General features: G+C 34.8%; 1 protein-coding gene across 2 annotated transcripts in view; it reads right to left on the bottom strand.

Moving 5' to 3' along the window:
- LOC150110047 (acetoacetyl-CoA synthetase-like) overlaps positions 1–17011 on the bottom strand; it is a 515069-nt gene that overhangs the window by 118601 nt on the left and 379457 nt on the right. For both annotated transcript variants that reach the window (XR_016548138.1, XM_090390896.1), the window contains exon 15: positions 13314–13383. Coding sequence is in view for 1 of the 2 variants with exons in the window: in XM_090390896.1 (XP_090247022.1) it covers positions 13314–13383 (70 nt within the window). In the remaining variant the exon portion in view is untranslated. The remainder of the gene's footprint in view (positions 1–13313; positions 13384–17011) is intronic.

Genomic DNA, 17011 nt, shown 5'->3' with positions numbered 1-17011 from the left:
AAATTTGAGAACAATAGTCTAAGTGTGGTTCGATAAGAGCCTTCTACAATGGAACGATAACTCTTTTATTTCTGCAGGTCAGCGTCCTTCTCAGTATTGCAGCAATCTTCTGGGTTACCTTCTCCACCTTTGCAATATGCTCCCTGAATTTCAGTTTTCTATCAATCATCACCCTCAGATCTCTTTTTTCCCCCTACTTCCTCCAATACAGCTTCTCCAATTGAGTATGCAGCCTCCCATTGATGTATCCCAAACTTCAAGAAGTTACATTTTGCTGCATTAAACTGACATCCCCATTCATTTACCCAGAAGCTGAAGAAAAGCAATTATATAGTAAACCTCTGCAATTTTTTTGGTCCAGCCGATACCAAGAAGTTAAAAAGAAATTTCTTCAAATATCAAAGAAGCATGGAATATTCGGAATTCCAGTCTTAAAATTCTGCTATTTAAGCAATACAGCTTCTAAAATCCATAAAATATTGCAGACCTTCTCCGGTACTACTTGGGTTTTCATCTTCCCCTGTTTGGAGTTAATGATTATACATGTCCAAAAGCTGAGATTGTTCCTGAATACTACAGTCCATTCTGAGAACTGCTAAAACACTCTGGAATTGACATTCTTTCCATTAAATAAAATAAAATTTGGTATAAAGAAATCTTTAATCTATTTCGTGGTGAAGTTCAACAGCTCGGTACGGACAACAATATTTTGTTTCATAACTTGATGAAGTTCCAAGGAATCTTGCTTGGAGAATTGCATATGACCACCTTCCAGTAAATACCATTGGATGGATGTACTTTAACATCATAGATCTAATCTGTGATATCTATTTCTGATTGGAAACAGTAGAACATTCTCAGCACGAGCTAACTAAAATAAACTCTGTTTCTCCTTCATTCACATTTAACATAATCCACCATGTCATAAGCAAGACTTGTAAATATTATTTGTTGTAAGTCTCTTGCTTGTAATATATTATTCATATAAATGCTTTTTGTTTCTTATTAATTAGTTATTTAATCTTAGAATATGTAATAAGAATGAAAAGACTCTATACAAATATGTCATTCATTTTAATTAGTTTACTCTGTAAAATTTATTATAAGAAACTGTGTGTATGTAAATTTAAATATATATTATATGAATTGTGATATATCTTTTTATTTCTGTATGTAAGAGTGATTTTATGCAATTCTTCTGATTGGATTTGATTGGCTGCTAAAGGAGAAACGGAGTTTATTTTAGTTAGCTCGTGTGAAGAACGAGCTACGGTGTATAAACAGAGAGGCCAGTGGATATAAGCTGAACTGGTTAGAACCGGATTTTGGCGGGAAGAAAGAACGTAGTCGATTGGAAAACAAAAGTAAAGAGAAAAGAAGCTTTAGAGAGAGTATAGAGATTGGTTGTGTGTAACAGAAGGAGGGAGTTGATATATGCCATAAATCGACTACAAAAGGACCGGAAATTAATAGGCTTCATGAATTACTTCTATGTGTTGGATCCTACTTCTTCTCAATCTATACCTTGGATCCAACATGTTAATCACTATGATGTTCTTAAACAAAATAGAAGGTTGCTAGTTGATTTCTAATTCAAATATAGAGAAAATTTATATTTAAAGACTGAACCACTCTATATATGAATTAGTTCAAGAACTGAAGAAAAACCAACTCACAACTATCTCTCCTTTTAGGTGTTAATATTATATATACTGGCTGAGTATATTTAACTTATTTATCTCTCCCGCTTTGGTTCGAATATTTTATGAATGGTGCATTAAAAGAGATTCAGGCAAAATACAACTTTTGATTAACAAAAAAACAAACATTTAATTTTAAAATCACAAATTTTACCTCTCAGGGGACCCTGTAAACCCTAGAGAGCACGTCCCCTGGGTGGCAGATAGGGGAGCCCACCATGTGTGCGTGTGTGTGTGTGCGTGTACATGCGCGTGCGTGTGTGTGTGTGTATATATATATATGGTGGGGTGGATGTACTTACCGAATATACTGAATAAGGACTCATGGACCAACAGGGCCATAAGGGGCAATCATCTTGATTATAAGGGAAGTGGCACTCCCATGGACCCCTAGTTGGATCTATCCTCTCCTTCTTCTACTTTGAGGAAGATCCACTTACTTTAATCTTTCCTATAAGGCCTCATCAGCCAACTCTTCTTACTTTATGACCCTTATGCTATTAGAGTACTCGAGGGCCATGGGGTCTTTTCATTTCTGGCCTTACAAACTATGCCCTCTCTATAAACCTTACTATATTTCTTCTATAATCTACTCTTTCCCCTTCAATATACTTCCTCCTATGGGTTTAAATTCGGAAGAAGGCTAGTTCAGAAGCCTTAAGGTAGCAGCCCTACCACTGAACTATTCCATCGTCAGGCTAGTCCCCTGACATGGAGAACATAATCCTACTTGTAAGCTGACAGAAAAAGATAATCGGATTGAATCTATGGGAAACGACCCTGGAATGGAAAAGGGAAAATGAAAATGGAAACGACAAAATATAATACACATAGCAAACTGGAATGTAAGAGGAATAGCATATAAAGAAATAGAATTAGACCAGTTATTAAATAAAGAAATTTTAAAATAGCAGTAATCACTGAAACAAAAAAGAAATTAAAAGGAACTATGAGAACTGAAAATTTTAATGTGATATACAGTGGAGTCGACAGAGACCAAAGAGCACAAGCAGGAGTCATGATTTGGATTCATAACTCTCTTTCAAAACAGTTAAAACATTATAAATTATGGAATGAAAGAATAATAGAAGCTAGAATAAAAATAGATAGAGGCTATTTCACAATAATTGGTTTATATGCCCCAGAAGAAGGAAGAGAACAGGATAATATTGAATTTTATAATCAACTACAAAACATATATAACAAAATAAATAAAAATGATTACATAATTTTAGCAGGAGACTTAAATGCAAGAAATGGAAACACGAAAATTAATAATAATATAGGAATACATGGAGAACACACTCTAAACAGAAATGGTAAAAAATTGATTGACTTTGTAGTTTATAATAACCTAAAAAGAATGAATTCCTTCTATAAACATAAAGACATACATAAATATACTTGGGCAGCAAGAGGATGGAAATCAATATTAGATTACTTCATATTAAATGAAAAGACATCAAAATTTTCACTAGATGTTAGAGTTCACAGAGGATATGAAATAAGCAGTGACCACTTCCTTGTTAAAATAAAATTAAGATTACCACCTAAATGGCTACAAGTAACAAGAACAGAAAGAAAAATTGAAACATTTGTTTATAAAACTAGACTATTGAATGACACAAATGTACAATGGCTATATGAACAAATAATTAACCAATATCTAGATAAAATAAAACAAAATGAAGAAATAGAAATAGAATGGCTTAGTATAAAATGATACTAAATGCAGCAGCAAATGAAAGCTTAGGAAAGACCAAAAAATTCAATAACAGAAAAAAACTGAAGATCTGGGATGATACAATCAAAGAAATAATCAAAAAGAAGCTTATCACAAATGGTTAAGCAGTAAAAGATTAGAAGATGAAAACAATCAAAGAAATAATCAAAAAGAAGCCTATCACAAATGGTTAAGCAGTAAAAGATTAGAAGATGAAATAGAATATAAAAGAATAAGAGCCATACCTAAAAGAGAAGTCAGAAAAAGACATAGAGAATCATGGAATAAATTTGTTTCTAATTTAGAACATGATTTATATAAAATAAGACCCAATGTATATAAGATTTTGAAACACCTAAATGCAGATACCAAAGAAAACATAAAATTAAACACTGAATTGAAATTAGAAGAATTTCTAAATTACTACACAGGACTGCGGACAGACAAATATTTTAAAAAAGACAACTGGCAAACAATTAACGAAAATGAAAAGGAAATAACTGAAGAAGAATTAGAAATCAGCCTGAAAGAAACAAGAAACGGAAAATCACCTGGAGAAGATAAGCTAGGTTCAGAACAATATAAATACGCAGGAACAAGATTCAAAGGAAGACTCTTATTATTTTTAAATAAAATTTACTCAACTGGTATCCCCTCCAATAGAATGGAAAAAAGCAATTGTGATTCCTATCTTTAAGAAAGGTAACAGAGATGACCCTAAAAACTATAGAGGTATCAGTATACTAAATTCCTGTTACAAAATATATAGCAGAATCTTAAATAACAAACTAATGAAATATTCTGAAAACTTTATTCGTAGAGGTACAGAATGGATTTAGAAAAGGACGATCATGTATAGACCCAGCCTTTTGCCTAAAATTAATAATAGAGAAAAGAAGAGAATATAATTTAGAAACACATATTGCATTTATTGACTTTGAAAAAGCATTTGACAAAGTTAAAAGAAACATATTATTTAACATATTAAAAGAAAGACAAATACCAAATAATATCCTAAAAGCTATCACAAGTATATATGAAAATAATCAAATACAAATAAGATTAAATCACGAGCTATCATATACGAGAGAGATAAACTAAGGGGGTCCAACAGGGATGTCCCCTCTCAGCAACTCTTTTTAATATCTACTTAAATGAAATAATAATAAAATGGAATAAAAATTTACATCAAGGAATTAAACTTTCTTCTACAGTAAACTTAAACACTCTCCTCTTTGCCGACGACCAAATAATTACAAATTCTGAAGATAAACTACAGAAAGCTATTTTAGATCTAAATGAGATATCCAAAGATTATGGTATGATAATATCAACAAAAAAATCAAAAACTACGGCCTTTAAAGGACAAGATCCAGCAAGAACAAAAATAGTAACAGATAACAAGATCTTAGAACACGTGAATTCATTTAATTACCTAGGATGTATGATCACTTATGAAAATGAAAAAGATATAAAAGTAAAAATTGCAAAATATTTAAAAATAACAGGTGTAATTAACTCTATATTTAAACAAACCTAGTTCAAAAACAAACCAGGCTAAAAGTATATAATACATTAGCCTTACCGGTCTTAATGTATGGAAGCGAAATCTGGACAATAAAACAAAAAGACAAACAAAGATTAACAATAGCAGAAATGAAGTTTATGAGAAAAACTGCAAAGTATACCCTATTTGATCACAAAAGAAACGAAGATATTATGAAAGAATTAAACCAAGAACCAGTAATAGAAAAAATTAAAAAATATAAACATAAATGGATGGAACACGTTCAAAGAATGAAAACAGAAAGATTACCAAAACAAGCCTTAAAGTACAAGCCATTAGGAAAAAGAAAACCAGGACGTCCTCTTAAACGATGACTTCTAAGGTCGGAACAGGCCATGCTAGGCCTAAATCCTTGATATGTATGATGATGATGATGATGACAAATTTTACACTTAAGATCAAATCACTAATTAAGTTATTACGCTTCAGCCTTTCTGATAATACTGTCATGCAAACTCAGACAATGGTAAATCTGTTATCTCTAGTATAGTCTTCTCACAGTTCCTTTTAACTATTTAATAACGTTCCTTAATGATCATTCACATCAATATCTCATAGTTCGTTAAGTTTCAAATACAATAAAAATTGCAGTAACACCTCTTCACAAACAAACACTTTTAAATTTACACCTTAGCTAATCTTCGCAATAGTTACTGTTAACATAAGGAAATTCTAGGATGAAACTCGCACACTTCTCTGTATAGAAATATTAATGATTGGAATAATCTTACCGATAATCTTTTTTCTTCATCTATTTATACGTAAACACTTTTTATAACTGCAAACACTTTAAACAGTATATGGCACTCATTAAATAAATCTTCTAAGCAATAACTGAATTAATCGTCGGTCACTATACACATAAACAAATGTTCTTGCATGAAATACTACTGATCACTTATGAATTAAGGCAATACACAATAATTCCTTAACTTGAGGTTTTATATGCACAGCTGTTCATTCTTCCTGCATTCATTTAATTCTTTAGGCAATATGTTTCTAAGCACAGCTAACGGTAAACTTCAACTTTACAGCCTCTACTATTCGCTAATAACTCTGTGCTTTGCTTCAAGGTTCTGTATGTCCTTGAAAGGTTAGCCCTGAAATTGAATCTCAACTCAAATATCGCTAGTCTATTTAGTAGTCACTGAGCTGTCTTCCGTAGCTATAATTGTTATTCTACAACTTATTAGCTAACCGCCTCTCGACTAGTAGACTTTATTTAGTTGCTTGAGTGACTTGCTGACTCACTATTATCGCACTGTGATTCCCGAATGCTCCGATTCCAACCTAATGCCAATCCTCTCCTTTCTCTCTTCTATCTATTTCTCTCCTATAATTTTAGCATTCTTCCTTTTTATATCCATTCTTCCCGCCTAAATTGTTCTCATGATCTCTTTTTACTAAAACTCTTTTCAATAAACCTTCTCCTCACGTTCTGTTCCAAAAACATGCTCGCTCACTTACATACGTCTCCATGACAACCAAACAAATATAATAAAATTGAGGTATTGCATAACGCTAAACTTCTACAAATAGGAATAAATAAAGAATATTTACATTTCAATTAATGTGCAGTTAAAATATCAAATACAAATTCTTATAATATTAACATAGTAATAAATAAAATAGCTTAATTAAGTATAAAGAGCTAATAAGCTTCATTTCGGCAATGAAAACATTACTTAAATTAAGGGGATATTAAATCCCACAGTGTTTTAAAACCAAATAAGAAACTCAAAGATAGGAATCAGAGAGTTTCTTGCCGAATATAGTAAAAACTATAAAGTATCGGCGACACTAGCGTTAGCCAATGCAAGTGACCCTAGTACGTAGTACAATACCGGACGACTCGTTGCAAAGGTGGGGGGAAGTTCAGATCGCTATTCTTAGGTATTTTCCATAATGTAAAACACATTTCCTAGGAAATGTATGCTGTTATTACATTATGGAGGGAGGTCACTACCCAGACTGGTTTCAGCCTTTTTTGAGGCTTCATCAGTGAGTAGCTAGACCTAATACCAAAGTGTATAGCGAAAAGAACTTATATACTCAGCGAATGAGTTTTCCAAACTATAAAGTATCGGCGACACTAGCGTTAGCCAATGCAAGTGACCCTAGTACGTAGTACAATACCAGACGACTCGTTGCAATTACTATATTCGGCAAGAAACTCTCTGATTCCTATCTTTGAGTTTCTTATTCGGTTTTAAAACAATGTGGGATTTAATATCCCCTTAATTTAAGTAATGTTTTCATTGCCGAAATGAAGCTTATTAGCTCTTTATACTTAAGTAACTTAATGGTTGCACCTGTTTGGAAAACTCGTTCACTGAGTATATAAGTTCTTTTTGCTATACACTTTGGTATTAGGTCTAGCTACTCACTGATGAAGCCTCAAAAAAGGCTGAAACCGGTCTGGGTAGTGACCTCCCTCCATAATGTAATAACAGCATACATTTCCTAGAAAATGTGTTTTACATTATGGAAAATACCTAAGAATAGCGATCTGAACTTCCCCCCACCTTTGCAACGAGTCGTCCGGTATGGTACTACGTACTAGGGTCACTTGCATTGGCTAACGCTAGTGTCGCCGATACTTTATAGTTTTACTATATTCGGCAAGAAACTCTCTGATTCCTATCTTTGAGTTTCTTATTCGGTTTTAAAACAATGTGGGATTTAATATCCCCTTAATTTAAGTAATGTTAAATAGCTTAATAATATTTAATACAGTCTTTTCATTATTAATACATATATCTTTGATTAAATAATTAAATAAGGTTAAAGGTAGTTATATGAATATTAAATTATAAACAAGTGAATTACATTAAATAATATTTACAAGTCTAGCCTATGTGATGGAAGATCATGTTGGATCTTCCATCATTTGAGAAGGCCAACTCAAACCAGTGACACTAGCGCCACCCAACCAGTTTGGTTGGGTGGCGCTAGTGAACATGGCAGTCATGTTGAGTTATGCTAGAAAATGTGTTTTTAAGTTCAAGTATAGTGTAGCTTTTCTCAAATTGTGCTGCAGTTGTGTTTCAGATGGATACAAATGTCCTTCAGCGGTGTTATTGTTTGAAACTCTGTTGTACATATTGTGTTTTCACTGCCGTTTGCTTCACTATTTCAGCATCTAAAGATGGCATCCAACAAGAGACACACACACATCAGTGGCTCGGAGGACTTTTATACGAAAGTCTGGCTCTGCCTTGGATTTTTCGCAATGGATGCATTGTGGAAACTGCTATATGTATGTGCCGAAGAATGTGAAGAATCTGTAAACTGTTTGGCTAAATGAGAAGAATGAAAACGTCGACATATGTGAGAAGTGTCAGGATAGATTGAAGCGATTAGGAATGGAAGCAGACGTCGGGACCATAGTGGAAGAACTTTGGCAGAAGTTCGTGAAAATGAAAAGTGACCTTCATCTTCTGCAAAAGGAATTGGAAGTACTAGGAAGCAGGTTCTGGAAATTAAACCTGAGTTAAATGTGTTGAATAGAGAAATTAGTACTATGGAGATTACTTTAGCTGAAGTAACTAGAACAGGATTAAGTATGGGAGAGTCTTTGGTGATTAATGAAGTAATAAATAGTATGGGAGTGATTGGGAGTCTACAGAATGAAAGCACAAGAGGTCTAGAAGAAACGATATGTCGTGAGAGTGAGGGAGTAAAAGAGCATTCAGGGAAAGTAATGAAACTGGAAGAGTCATATTGAATAGCGTAGAAAATGAGGCTGTGAGTGATGCTTGTTTGGACTTGAATGAAGTTATGAGTGGTACAATATATGGTGATTCTATGATTAAGGGTATGGATTGCACTATACCTGAGGAGTGTTTGATTGGTGGAACAATAGAGAGAGTGGCTTTAGTAATAAAGAGAGGGCATAATGCAGAAAAGATGATAGTTATGGTGGGTACAAATGACCTGAGTGGAAGTATTAATCGGGCAGCAAAAGATTTAAGAACATTGTTAGATATCGTGAAGAAGAAAAGTGTCAAAAGTAGGACAGTGTGTGTGTGTGTGTGCTGCCTCTTTTTGACAATTATGAGTTAAGTAGATGAGCGATGATAATGAATGATATGAATGTAAGAATGTGCAAAAAAAAGAGGTCTGGAATTTGTTGATGTCTGGAGTCTGTTTGAAGGGAAAAGACAGCTGTATGCAAGAGATAGGTTGCATCATGGAATTCTTCAATCTATAAGCAATTGAAGAAGTTACTGTTTTCTGAACAAGTTGAAGAAATTGGCAGGGAAACTAAAATTGAAAAGGTGGAGTGTAAGAGAGAGAAACTTATGCAGTGATTGTATATTTGTTGATCCTTATTCGTGGATTAAATTACAGAATAGAGTGGATAAAAATTGGCATGGGGCTACTGAGATTAGTGACATGTATATCAGTTCCAAAGCTGGTACAAAAATTAAAGGGAATCTGCAATTTTTGTATACTAATGCAAGAAGCATTCAAAATAAGAGGGAAGAATTTTTGGCATTAGTCAGTGCAATCTCACCAAAAGTTGTAGGCATTAGTGAAACTTTAGTGAAAATTAGTTGCATAAAGGTGGCTCTAAAAATGCAGTAGTTAATTACAGACCAATCACCATCTTGAGAGTGGTGGTAAAAGTATTGCAAAAGTTGGTTAAAGACAAAATTCAAGAATGGGATATGACACTCTATAGGGGCCAACATGGTTTTGTTAAAGGTCAATCCTGCCTTAGCAATTTAGTAACTTTTTATAATAGAATGACATCTGAATTGGACAAAGGAAATGGCTACACAGTAGTACTTTTGGATTTTGCTAAAGCTTTTGACAGGATACCCCATGGAATACTGTTGCACAAATTGGAGTAGATGGGGATGGATACTAAACTGGTGATATGGAGAGGAGAACGGCTCAGGGAGAGATACCAGAAATTGGTGTATGGAGGAGCAGAGTCCAGGATGAGGCAGGTGACCAGTGATGTGCCTCAAGGCTCTGTGCTTGGACCATTATTGTTTAATTTGTACATAAATGATATAGGAAATGGCTAACAGGGAGATATTCAGTTGTTTGCTGATGATGCAAAGTCACAATAAAAAATCAAGCTGATGATGAGAGTTTGCAGGATGATTTAAATAAGCTGGCAAAATGGGTAAAAGGTAATGGATGTCTGTTCAATGTGGAAAAATGCAAAGTTATGCATTTTTTGGGATTAAAAAATTACCAGTTGTGTACTACATTGATGGAACGGTACTCCAAGAGATTGATGAGGCTAGGGACTTGGGGGTGTTGGTGGATTAAGGAGATGAAGTTCAGGGGACACATTGCTATGGTGTCCAAGATTGCATATAGGATTACTTGGTTATTGAGGAACACACTAACATCCAGAGATAAAGAGGTTATCATTCCCCTTTATAAAGCATTGGTACTTACACATTTGGTTTACTGTGCTCAAGTCTGGTCACCTGGATTCCTTGGAGATGAGGAGGTCGTGGAGAGGGTTCAAAGGAGAGTGACTAAGTTGGTGAGTGAACGTAAAAAATGCTCCCTACATTGATAGATTGAGAGCTTGTGGATTGCAGAGGTTGGTTGATAGGCAGAGAAGAGGGGGGGATATGATAGAAACAATTAAATTACTAAAAAGTTTTTATAAGATTGATGCAGGGGAAATGTTTCCGCTGTGTGATAGTGATGGAAGAACAAGAGGTCATCTCTGGAAATTAAGGAAAAGTGTGGTTATCAATGGTGTGAGAACGAGGTATATGTATCTAAATCATCTGGAGGGTGGTTCAATGAGTGGAATGCATTGCCTGACTCAGTTGTGAGTTCTTTGCCTGTAAATGAATTTAAGAAGAGATATGATAGATATTGTTTTGATAGTTTGAGTCTCCCACGATGAGTCTACTGACTCCATGGAGATACCCGTAATAATAATAACCGAGATGGGCTAACCACCTGGGTATCAGTCATCTTTGCACTTTAGTTTCAATTGGTCTTTTGGTTGTTCATCTATATGAGATTGGTGAAAAAGGAAAACTGCTAGCCTTTGGCTATATGATGATATAGAAGAGCTGAGGTCTTTTTTATTTTCTCATGTCTTTCTTTCTCCTAATACTATCAGGCTCTCTTGCTCTAACTACTCTAGGCCTATGATGAGCAATCCTTTACTTTTTCACCTCAATAAAGGTCAAAACCGGTTTGTGTAGTAACCCTTCCCATAATGATTAGCATTATACATGTCCATAGGGATATGTACTTTGCATTATGGGATGCTAAGGCAAGTGATGTGATCAATAGCCTCTATATACGAGTTGCCCAGTGGTGAAGTTATTTCATGTGTAAACTTTGTTAACTTACACTTGGATAAAGAATTAAACAAAGAATATAGTTTTCTTGGCAAGTTTAGTTTATTTTTTGAAGAAGGGGGTAATTTGCAATGGTCGTCTATGTAGGAGTTTGAAGAAAAAAATGAAGCCAATACATTAGCTTTGTCTTTAGGGTGTCATTGAAAAGGTAGGGCAGATGGGCAAAAGTTGTGTCAAACAGCTTTGGTGAGGGAGTAGAAGGCACGACTACCAGTGAAACAAGCAGCGAGTTTTCTATATTTATCCTTGTTGAATTTAGACTTTGTCCTTTTAATAGTGGTTTTACAAGTGTTGCAGACAACGGTGTAGGCTGTGAAAAGAGATTATGTTTTGGTCTCACACCACTGTAAAAGGCTATTTGATTGGTTTTTTTTTTTTTGGACAGTCCTGGCACACTTCTTGGAGAACCATGGCTTAGATATGGGTAGAGAAATTTGAACAGAGTGAGGAATGAAAGTTTCCATTCCAATATGGATTATTTCAGTAACTAGATCACAATATGTATCTAGATCTGAAGTGAGAACAGTAGTCTGACCATCAAAAGGAGTAAAAGTCATGTAAGTCCTCCCATTTGGAATTATTGTATTGACAGTGCACATGAATGGGTGAAGAACAGGCCACAATCTCATCCAAGTTTTACCTTTGGTAAAACTTGGATGAGATTGTGGTCCAAATTACCAAGAGGAGTAGTCACCTGAACAGAGCATTTTGAAGGAGAACTAGTTGAGAAGAGATTCAGAGTGCTGGGTGAGTGAAGAGGATTGGTGTGAATTCTGGTAGAAAGATGAATGACCTGTTTTAAGTCATTGCTTACAACAAAAATCTCTGCTTCTCCTCCAGCATGGTCAGTGAAATTCAAAAAAAGGGAGCCATGAAATCGAGCTTTGCAGATAGGACGTCAAAGAAGTCAGAATGGTTTTCAATTCTGGTTAAATGGTAGAGACAAGAGATGAATGAAAAAAAATGTTACCAAGAAATTTTAAGCCACAGGAGGTCAAAACGGTGAGATTCTAGATTAGGTATCCTTTGGCAAGGAATATCAGAATGCACGAAAGCCCTTATAGTAGGAGTCATACAGTTATAATTTGATGGCCAAGATTAGCTGTTGTTGATTTAGTAGAAATTTGGGGTTCGGCCAGAAACAAAACTTCAGGTTTGGATGACTGAAGATGGCACTCATCATTTAAATTACTGTTGATGCCACGGATGTTTGTAGAGTGAATATGAAAGGTTTTTTTTTGTGTGTGTGTGATTTTTGAATTAAAAATTTAAAAAAAAAAAAATTTTGGAGGGAGCTTAGTTTAACTGCAGAGGCACTATACTTATTCAGGCTTAGTTTCATGTTTAATGTTATAAAAGGTGAAGTCAAAAACAGAAGGGGGGGGGAACATGCATTGGAAGAAAATAGACTCTTGAACATGTTACACATACAGAGGGCATCCAGTCTCCAAACCATAGCATGCCCTCGACGGTGCCCCCTCACATCTATTACATAGCCTCTCTCCAGGCATGACCTGACATTGTAGCTGGCGGCAAGATTATGCACCAGTTGATCATGAAGCCTCCTAAAAGACATATTAGCATCTGATTCAGTCCAGTACATGACTGATGGCCAGCTTGCAGAACTGTTTTACTGTTGTACTCTCGAAGATGCCCAGAGGTACTGAATCACTGCTGTATGTTTGGCATGCCCTTGAAGGGCATCACTCACGCTGCATATTGAAGATTGAAGAGAAGGAAAGCGAAACCAGAACCCTTGCTCTAAGAACCAAATGTGGTAGTAATAAGCAAGGTATTTCACTAAGATGAAAGATAAAAAATCAATAAAGACAGATCTTGTCTTTATTGATGATATAACTGCTAAGAAACTCTTCTTGGTCATGCTTTAATCAGGATAAGACAAAAACGTTTATTTTAATATCTCTTATTTACTAATCATAGATACTTGGTGGAATTTATGAATACTATACCTGCGACCTAATACTATTAGTCCCTTGGTAATAGGATTAATCAACAGATAGTCACTTTGGGCCCAGATTCCTAAATACAAAATAAGTGATTTCAATATTTTTAATTTTTTTTTCTTTAAGATTGTCATTTTTTTTAAAAAAAGACATATTACATATCAATATGTTAAAGGAAATAATCATTTTTAAAAATTTATTTCTCACAGAATATTCCTACATACAACAAAACTTGAAATTATTATGTCACTAGTAATGAAGCTTTATGTATATAAACAGTCAGCTACTAAAAAAAATGATAATAACATATATTTGAAATTGTCTCCACTGGTAATTTTGATTATATTTTGGATTTTTGTTAATTTATTATTATTTTTTCATTGTATGTTTTAAATTATCTGTTTTATGTTAATCTTGGGGGGGGGGGGGGGGGGAGTTGAGTCGACGATTTGAGAATACACACTACACATCACATACGACCCATGACTGAGCATCTGCATTGATCGCTAACTCATAAGTAGTATAGAAATAGAAGACACGACACAACATAAATAAAAAAAATAAATTTTATTAATTAGAAAAAGATTTTTGGAAATTTTTCTAGTGTTTTTTCCCTTTTTCTTTGGGGGGGGGGGGGTCACAGGGCCCCTTGGATCCCCTTTGGGTGTGCCACTGTATACACACACAAACACACACACAGTATGGTGCAAAAAAAAAAAAAATACCGAACTTCAACATCTCCCCCTTCTTCAGTAAATGCATTATGAGATATGCCATTCGACTGCATTCATTAACAGAAGAGCATGCGTTGAGTCTATGCCATTACATCTGGCTGTAGCAATGGTGTTGATGTTGGAAGAAAAGACGTTTATTGTTTGAGCATTATTTTTATTCATACGGAGTTGGTAGAGCAAATGCTCCAAGCCTATGACATGTTTGTTCGTAGTTTCCATAAGCATACGCCAAGCAATAGTGTCATCATTGCCTTAATCAAGAGATTTCAGAAGACGTCCCAAGCCTTGTTCTCTAAGATGACAGAGAACCTTCACGTGCACTGTGAAATCTATCTTAAAAAACAAGGTGCCCATTTCAAGCACTTAATCTATTGTTGTTAATGCTTTATTCGACCAGGATTCCACCAACAGTTGTGGATGTACACATCATCATATATAAACATATATTTCTTTGTTAATAAACTTGTTTACTCCATAACATATATTGTTGTAGTTATTCAGTAATGTTTTTTCTGCTATACATTGATGTAGATGATTGGTAGTAGAGGTTTGGTGTGGTGGTAAAGACAGAGATGAGTCTTTACCACCACACCACACCAGAGATGAGTCTACAGACTCCTTGGAGGCGAAACGAATAATAATAATATTAATAATAATACTATGTGTAAATAAATAAATATATATACAGTATATATATATACAGATAACAGCAGGTAAATTATCTGCCATATATATACATATCAGGTGTAGGCTCTGACCTATTGGTAAGAGCCTATGACTGATTTTATTTATTTTATCCAAAAAAAAAAAAAAAAATCATTGAATTCTGAAGTCTAAATGACTCTTTTTGAATGTTGTGTAAGCTTTCAGAATACTATGGATTTTTTTTCTTGTGATGACTGCCCAAGCTTTGGCAGATTGTCGTGTTTGTTCAACCAAACTGTTAAGAATAAAAAAAAAAATTATTACTTTCTTTTTTATCTTAGAACTCCAGCTTCACTTACAATTACTGTTAACATCCTTCCTTTTTGACTTGAGTACTTCTCACATTTTTGCTGTTCTGCAACTGTGCTTATGCATTATTACCAAAACTCGTTTCATTTTTTGCAGTTGGCTGTATGCATATTCAACCAGATTGGAGTTATATAACTCCAATTTAAATCTGGTAAAATGTACGAAAGGATTAATTCAGTTAATCTCAACCGAGGTTTCAACGTGATCATTTTAGTAGCAAAATGACACACTAAATACATTCAACTAAGATTGTATTACACAGATCAGAAACAGTGCTGAGCTATTTTTCTCATACACAAGCATGATGTGTGTATTATAAATTAAAGATGCCAGGAAATTATTATTATTATTATTTGACACCTCCAGGGAGTCCAAGGACTCATCGAGGGAGGACACGTGCTCTACAGCTCTGACTCCATCAACTGACCACAACTACACCAATGCCATCTACTGCTGACCACCACCAGTATTTCCACAGACAATCACAAACATCCATGCCCATGGCGGGATTCGAACCCGCAGCCTTTTGGGTGGAGAGCGGACATGCTAACCACTCTGCCAGCCAGGCCAGTGATATTTTGTTTTAATCCTTTATACAAGTGTAAGAAAACAAAGTTCATGCATGAAATACCAAGTATTTTATTTAATTAAATTAAATTAACTGAGTTACTTGTATATAGAGGTTAATGACTTCAGATCAATTGCCTTTGTAGCCAGCCTGGCTGGCCGAGTGGTTAGCATATCCGCTCTCCAGTGAAAAGGCTGCGGGTTTGAATCCCACCATGGGCATGGATGTTTGTGATTGTCTGGGGAAATGTTAGTGCTGGTGGTCGGCGGTAGATGGCATTGGTGTAGTTGTGGTCAGTTGGTGGATTGAGTGGTGGAGACAGAGAAAGATGTAGTGCAGGTGCCCTCCCTCGATGAGTCTTTTGACTCCCTGGAGGTGTCAAATAATAATAATAATAATAATAATAATAATATCCCATAATGCAAAGTGCATGCCCTTTTATCAATGTATAATGCTATGCATTATGGGAAGGGCCACTACCCAGATGCCAGAAGATATGCCAAGGATGAAGTAATACTGAAATCATATATTTCCCATATAAAAGTAGTGAAAACATGTATCACCTTATTATTAAAATACTCTGGACCAGAGATAGATGTTGCAAGTTTTTACAGTTGAATAAAGAACTAAGGATACTAAAACCAACTACAAATTAAAGATGCCATGAAATTATGTTCTTGGTTTAATCCTTTATTCAAGTGTAAGTAAACAAAGTTTGCGTGAATTATCTGCTAAAGCAATTAATGTGAAGTGCTTAGTCTTTATATACAAGTAGCCCTTTTGTGAAGATATTTCACGTGCAAACTGTGCTTGCTTACACCTGGATAAACGATTAAACCAAGAATATCATTTCTTGGTATCTTTAATTTATAGTCTAACAAAATGTTAAAAACTTCCAACATCTTTCTCTTATCCAGAGTATTTTAAAAATAAAGTGATACATCTTTTCATTACTCGTATATGGTAAATATATGATTTCTGAATTACTTCACCCTTGCTATCTCTTTTGGGTCTGGCTCCTACTGATGACATCATGCTGAAAGTTTTCCCATTTGGTTAGACTGTAAATTAAAGGTGCCAAGAAACTAAATTTTTCGCTTGGGCTAGCTTGTTTCTTGCGAGGTAGAGAGGCTCTGCCACTGAGGGAACCACTGCTGGGTTTCTGTCCTGGAGTGATGCATGTCAGGTGTGATGAGTTTAGTAGTGATTCTTTAAGGGTTACTTAGTGAGATTTAGAGTGATCTTGTAGATTACTCAGAGTTTTTTGAGAAGTATCCCCACACTTTAACATACCTAAAAAGGTTGAAAAATTATCAGTCTGGGTTGTGACCCTTCCCATAATCATAGCATTATACATATCTCAAAGATAGTGTGCTTTGCATTATGGA

The sequence above is a fragment of the Typopeltis vanoorti genome, chromosome 1, assembly GCF_054136105.1.
Source record: "Typopeltis vanoorti isolate ZY-2024b chromosome 1, IOZ_Tvanoo_1.0, whole genome shotgun sequence".
Classification (NCBI taxonomy): domain Eukaryota; kingdom Metazoa; phylum Arthropoda; class Arachnida; order Uropygi; family Thelyphonidae; genus Typopeltis; species Typopeltis vanoorti.
This window is presented reverse-complemented; position numbering and strand designations above follow the sequence as displayed.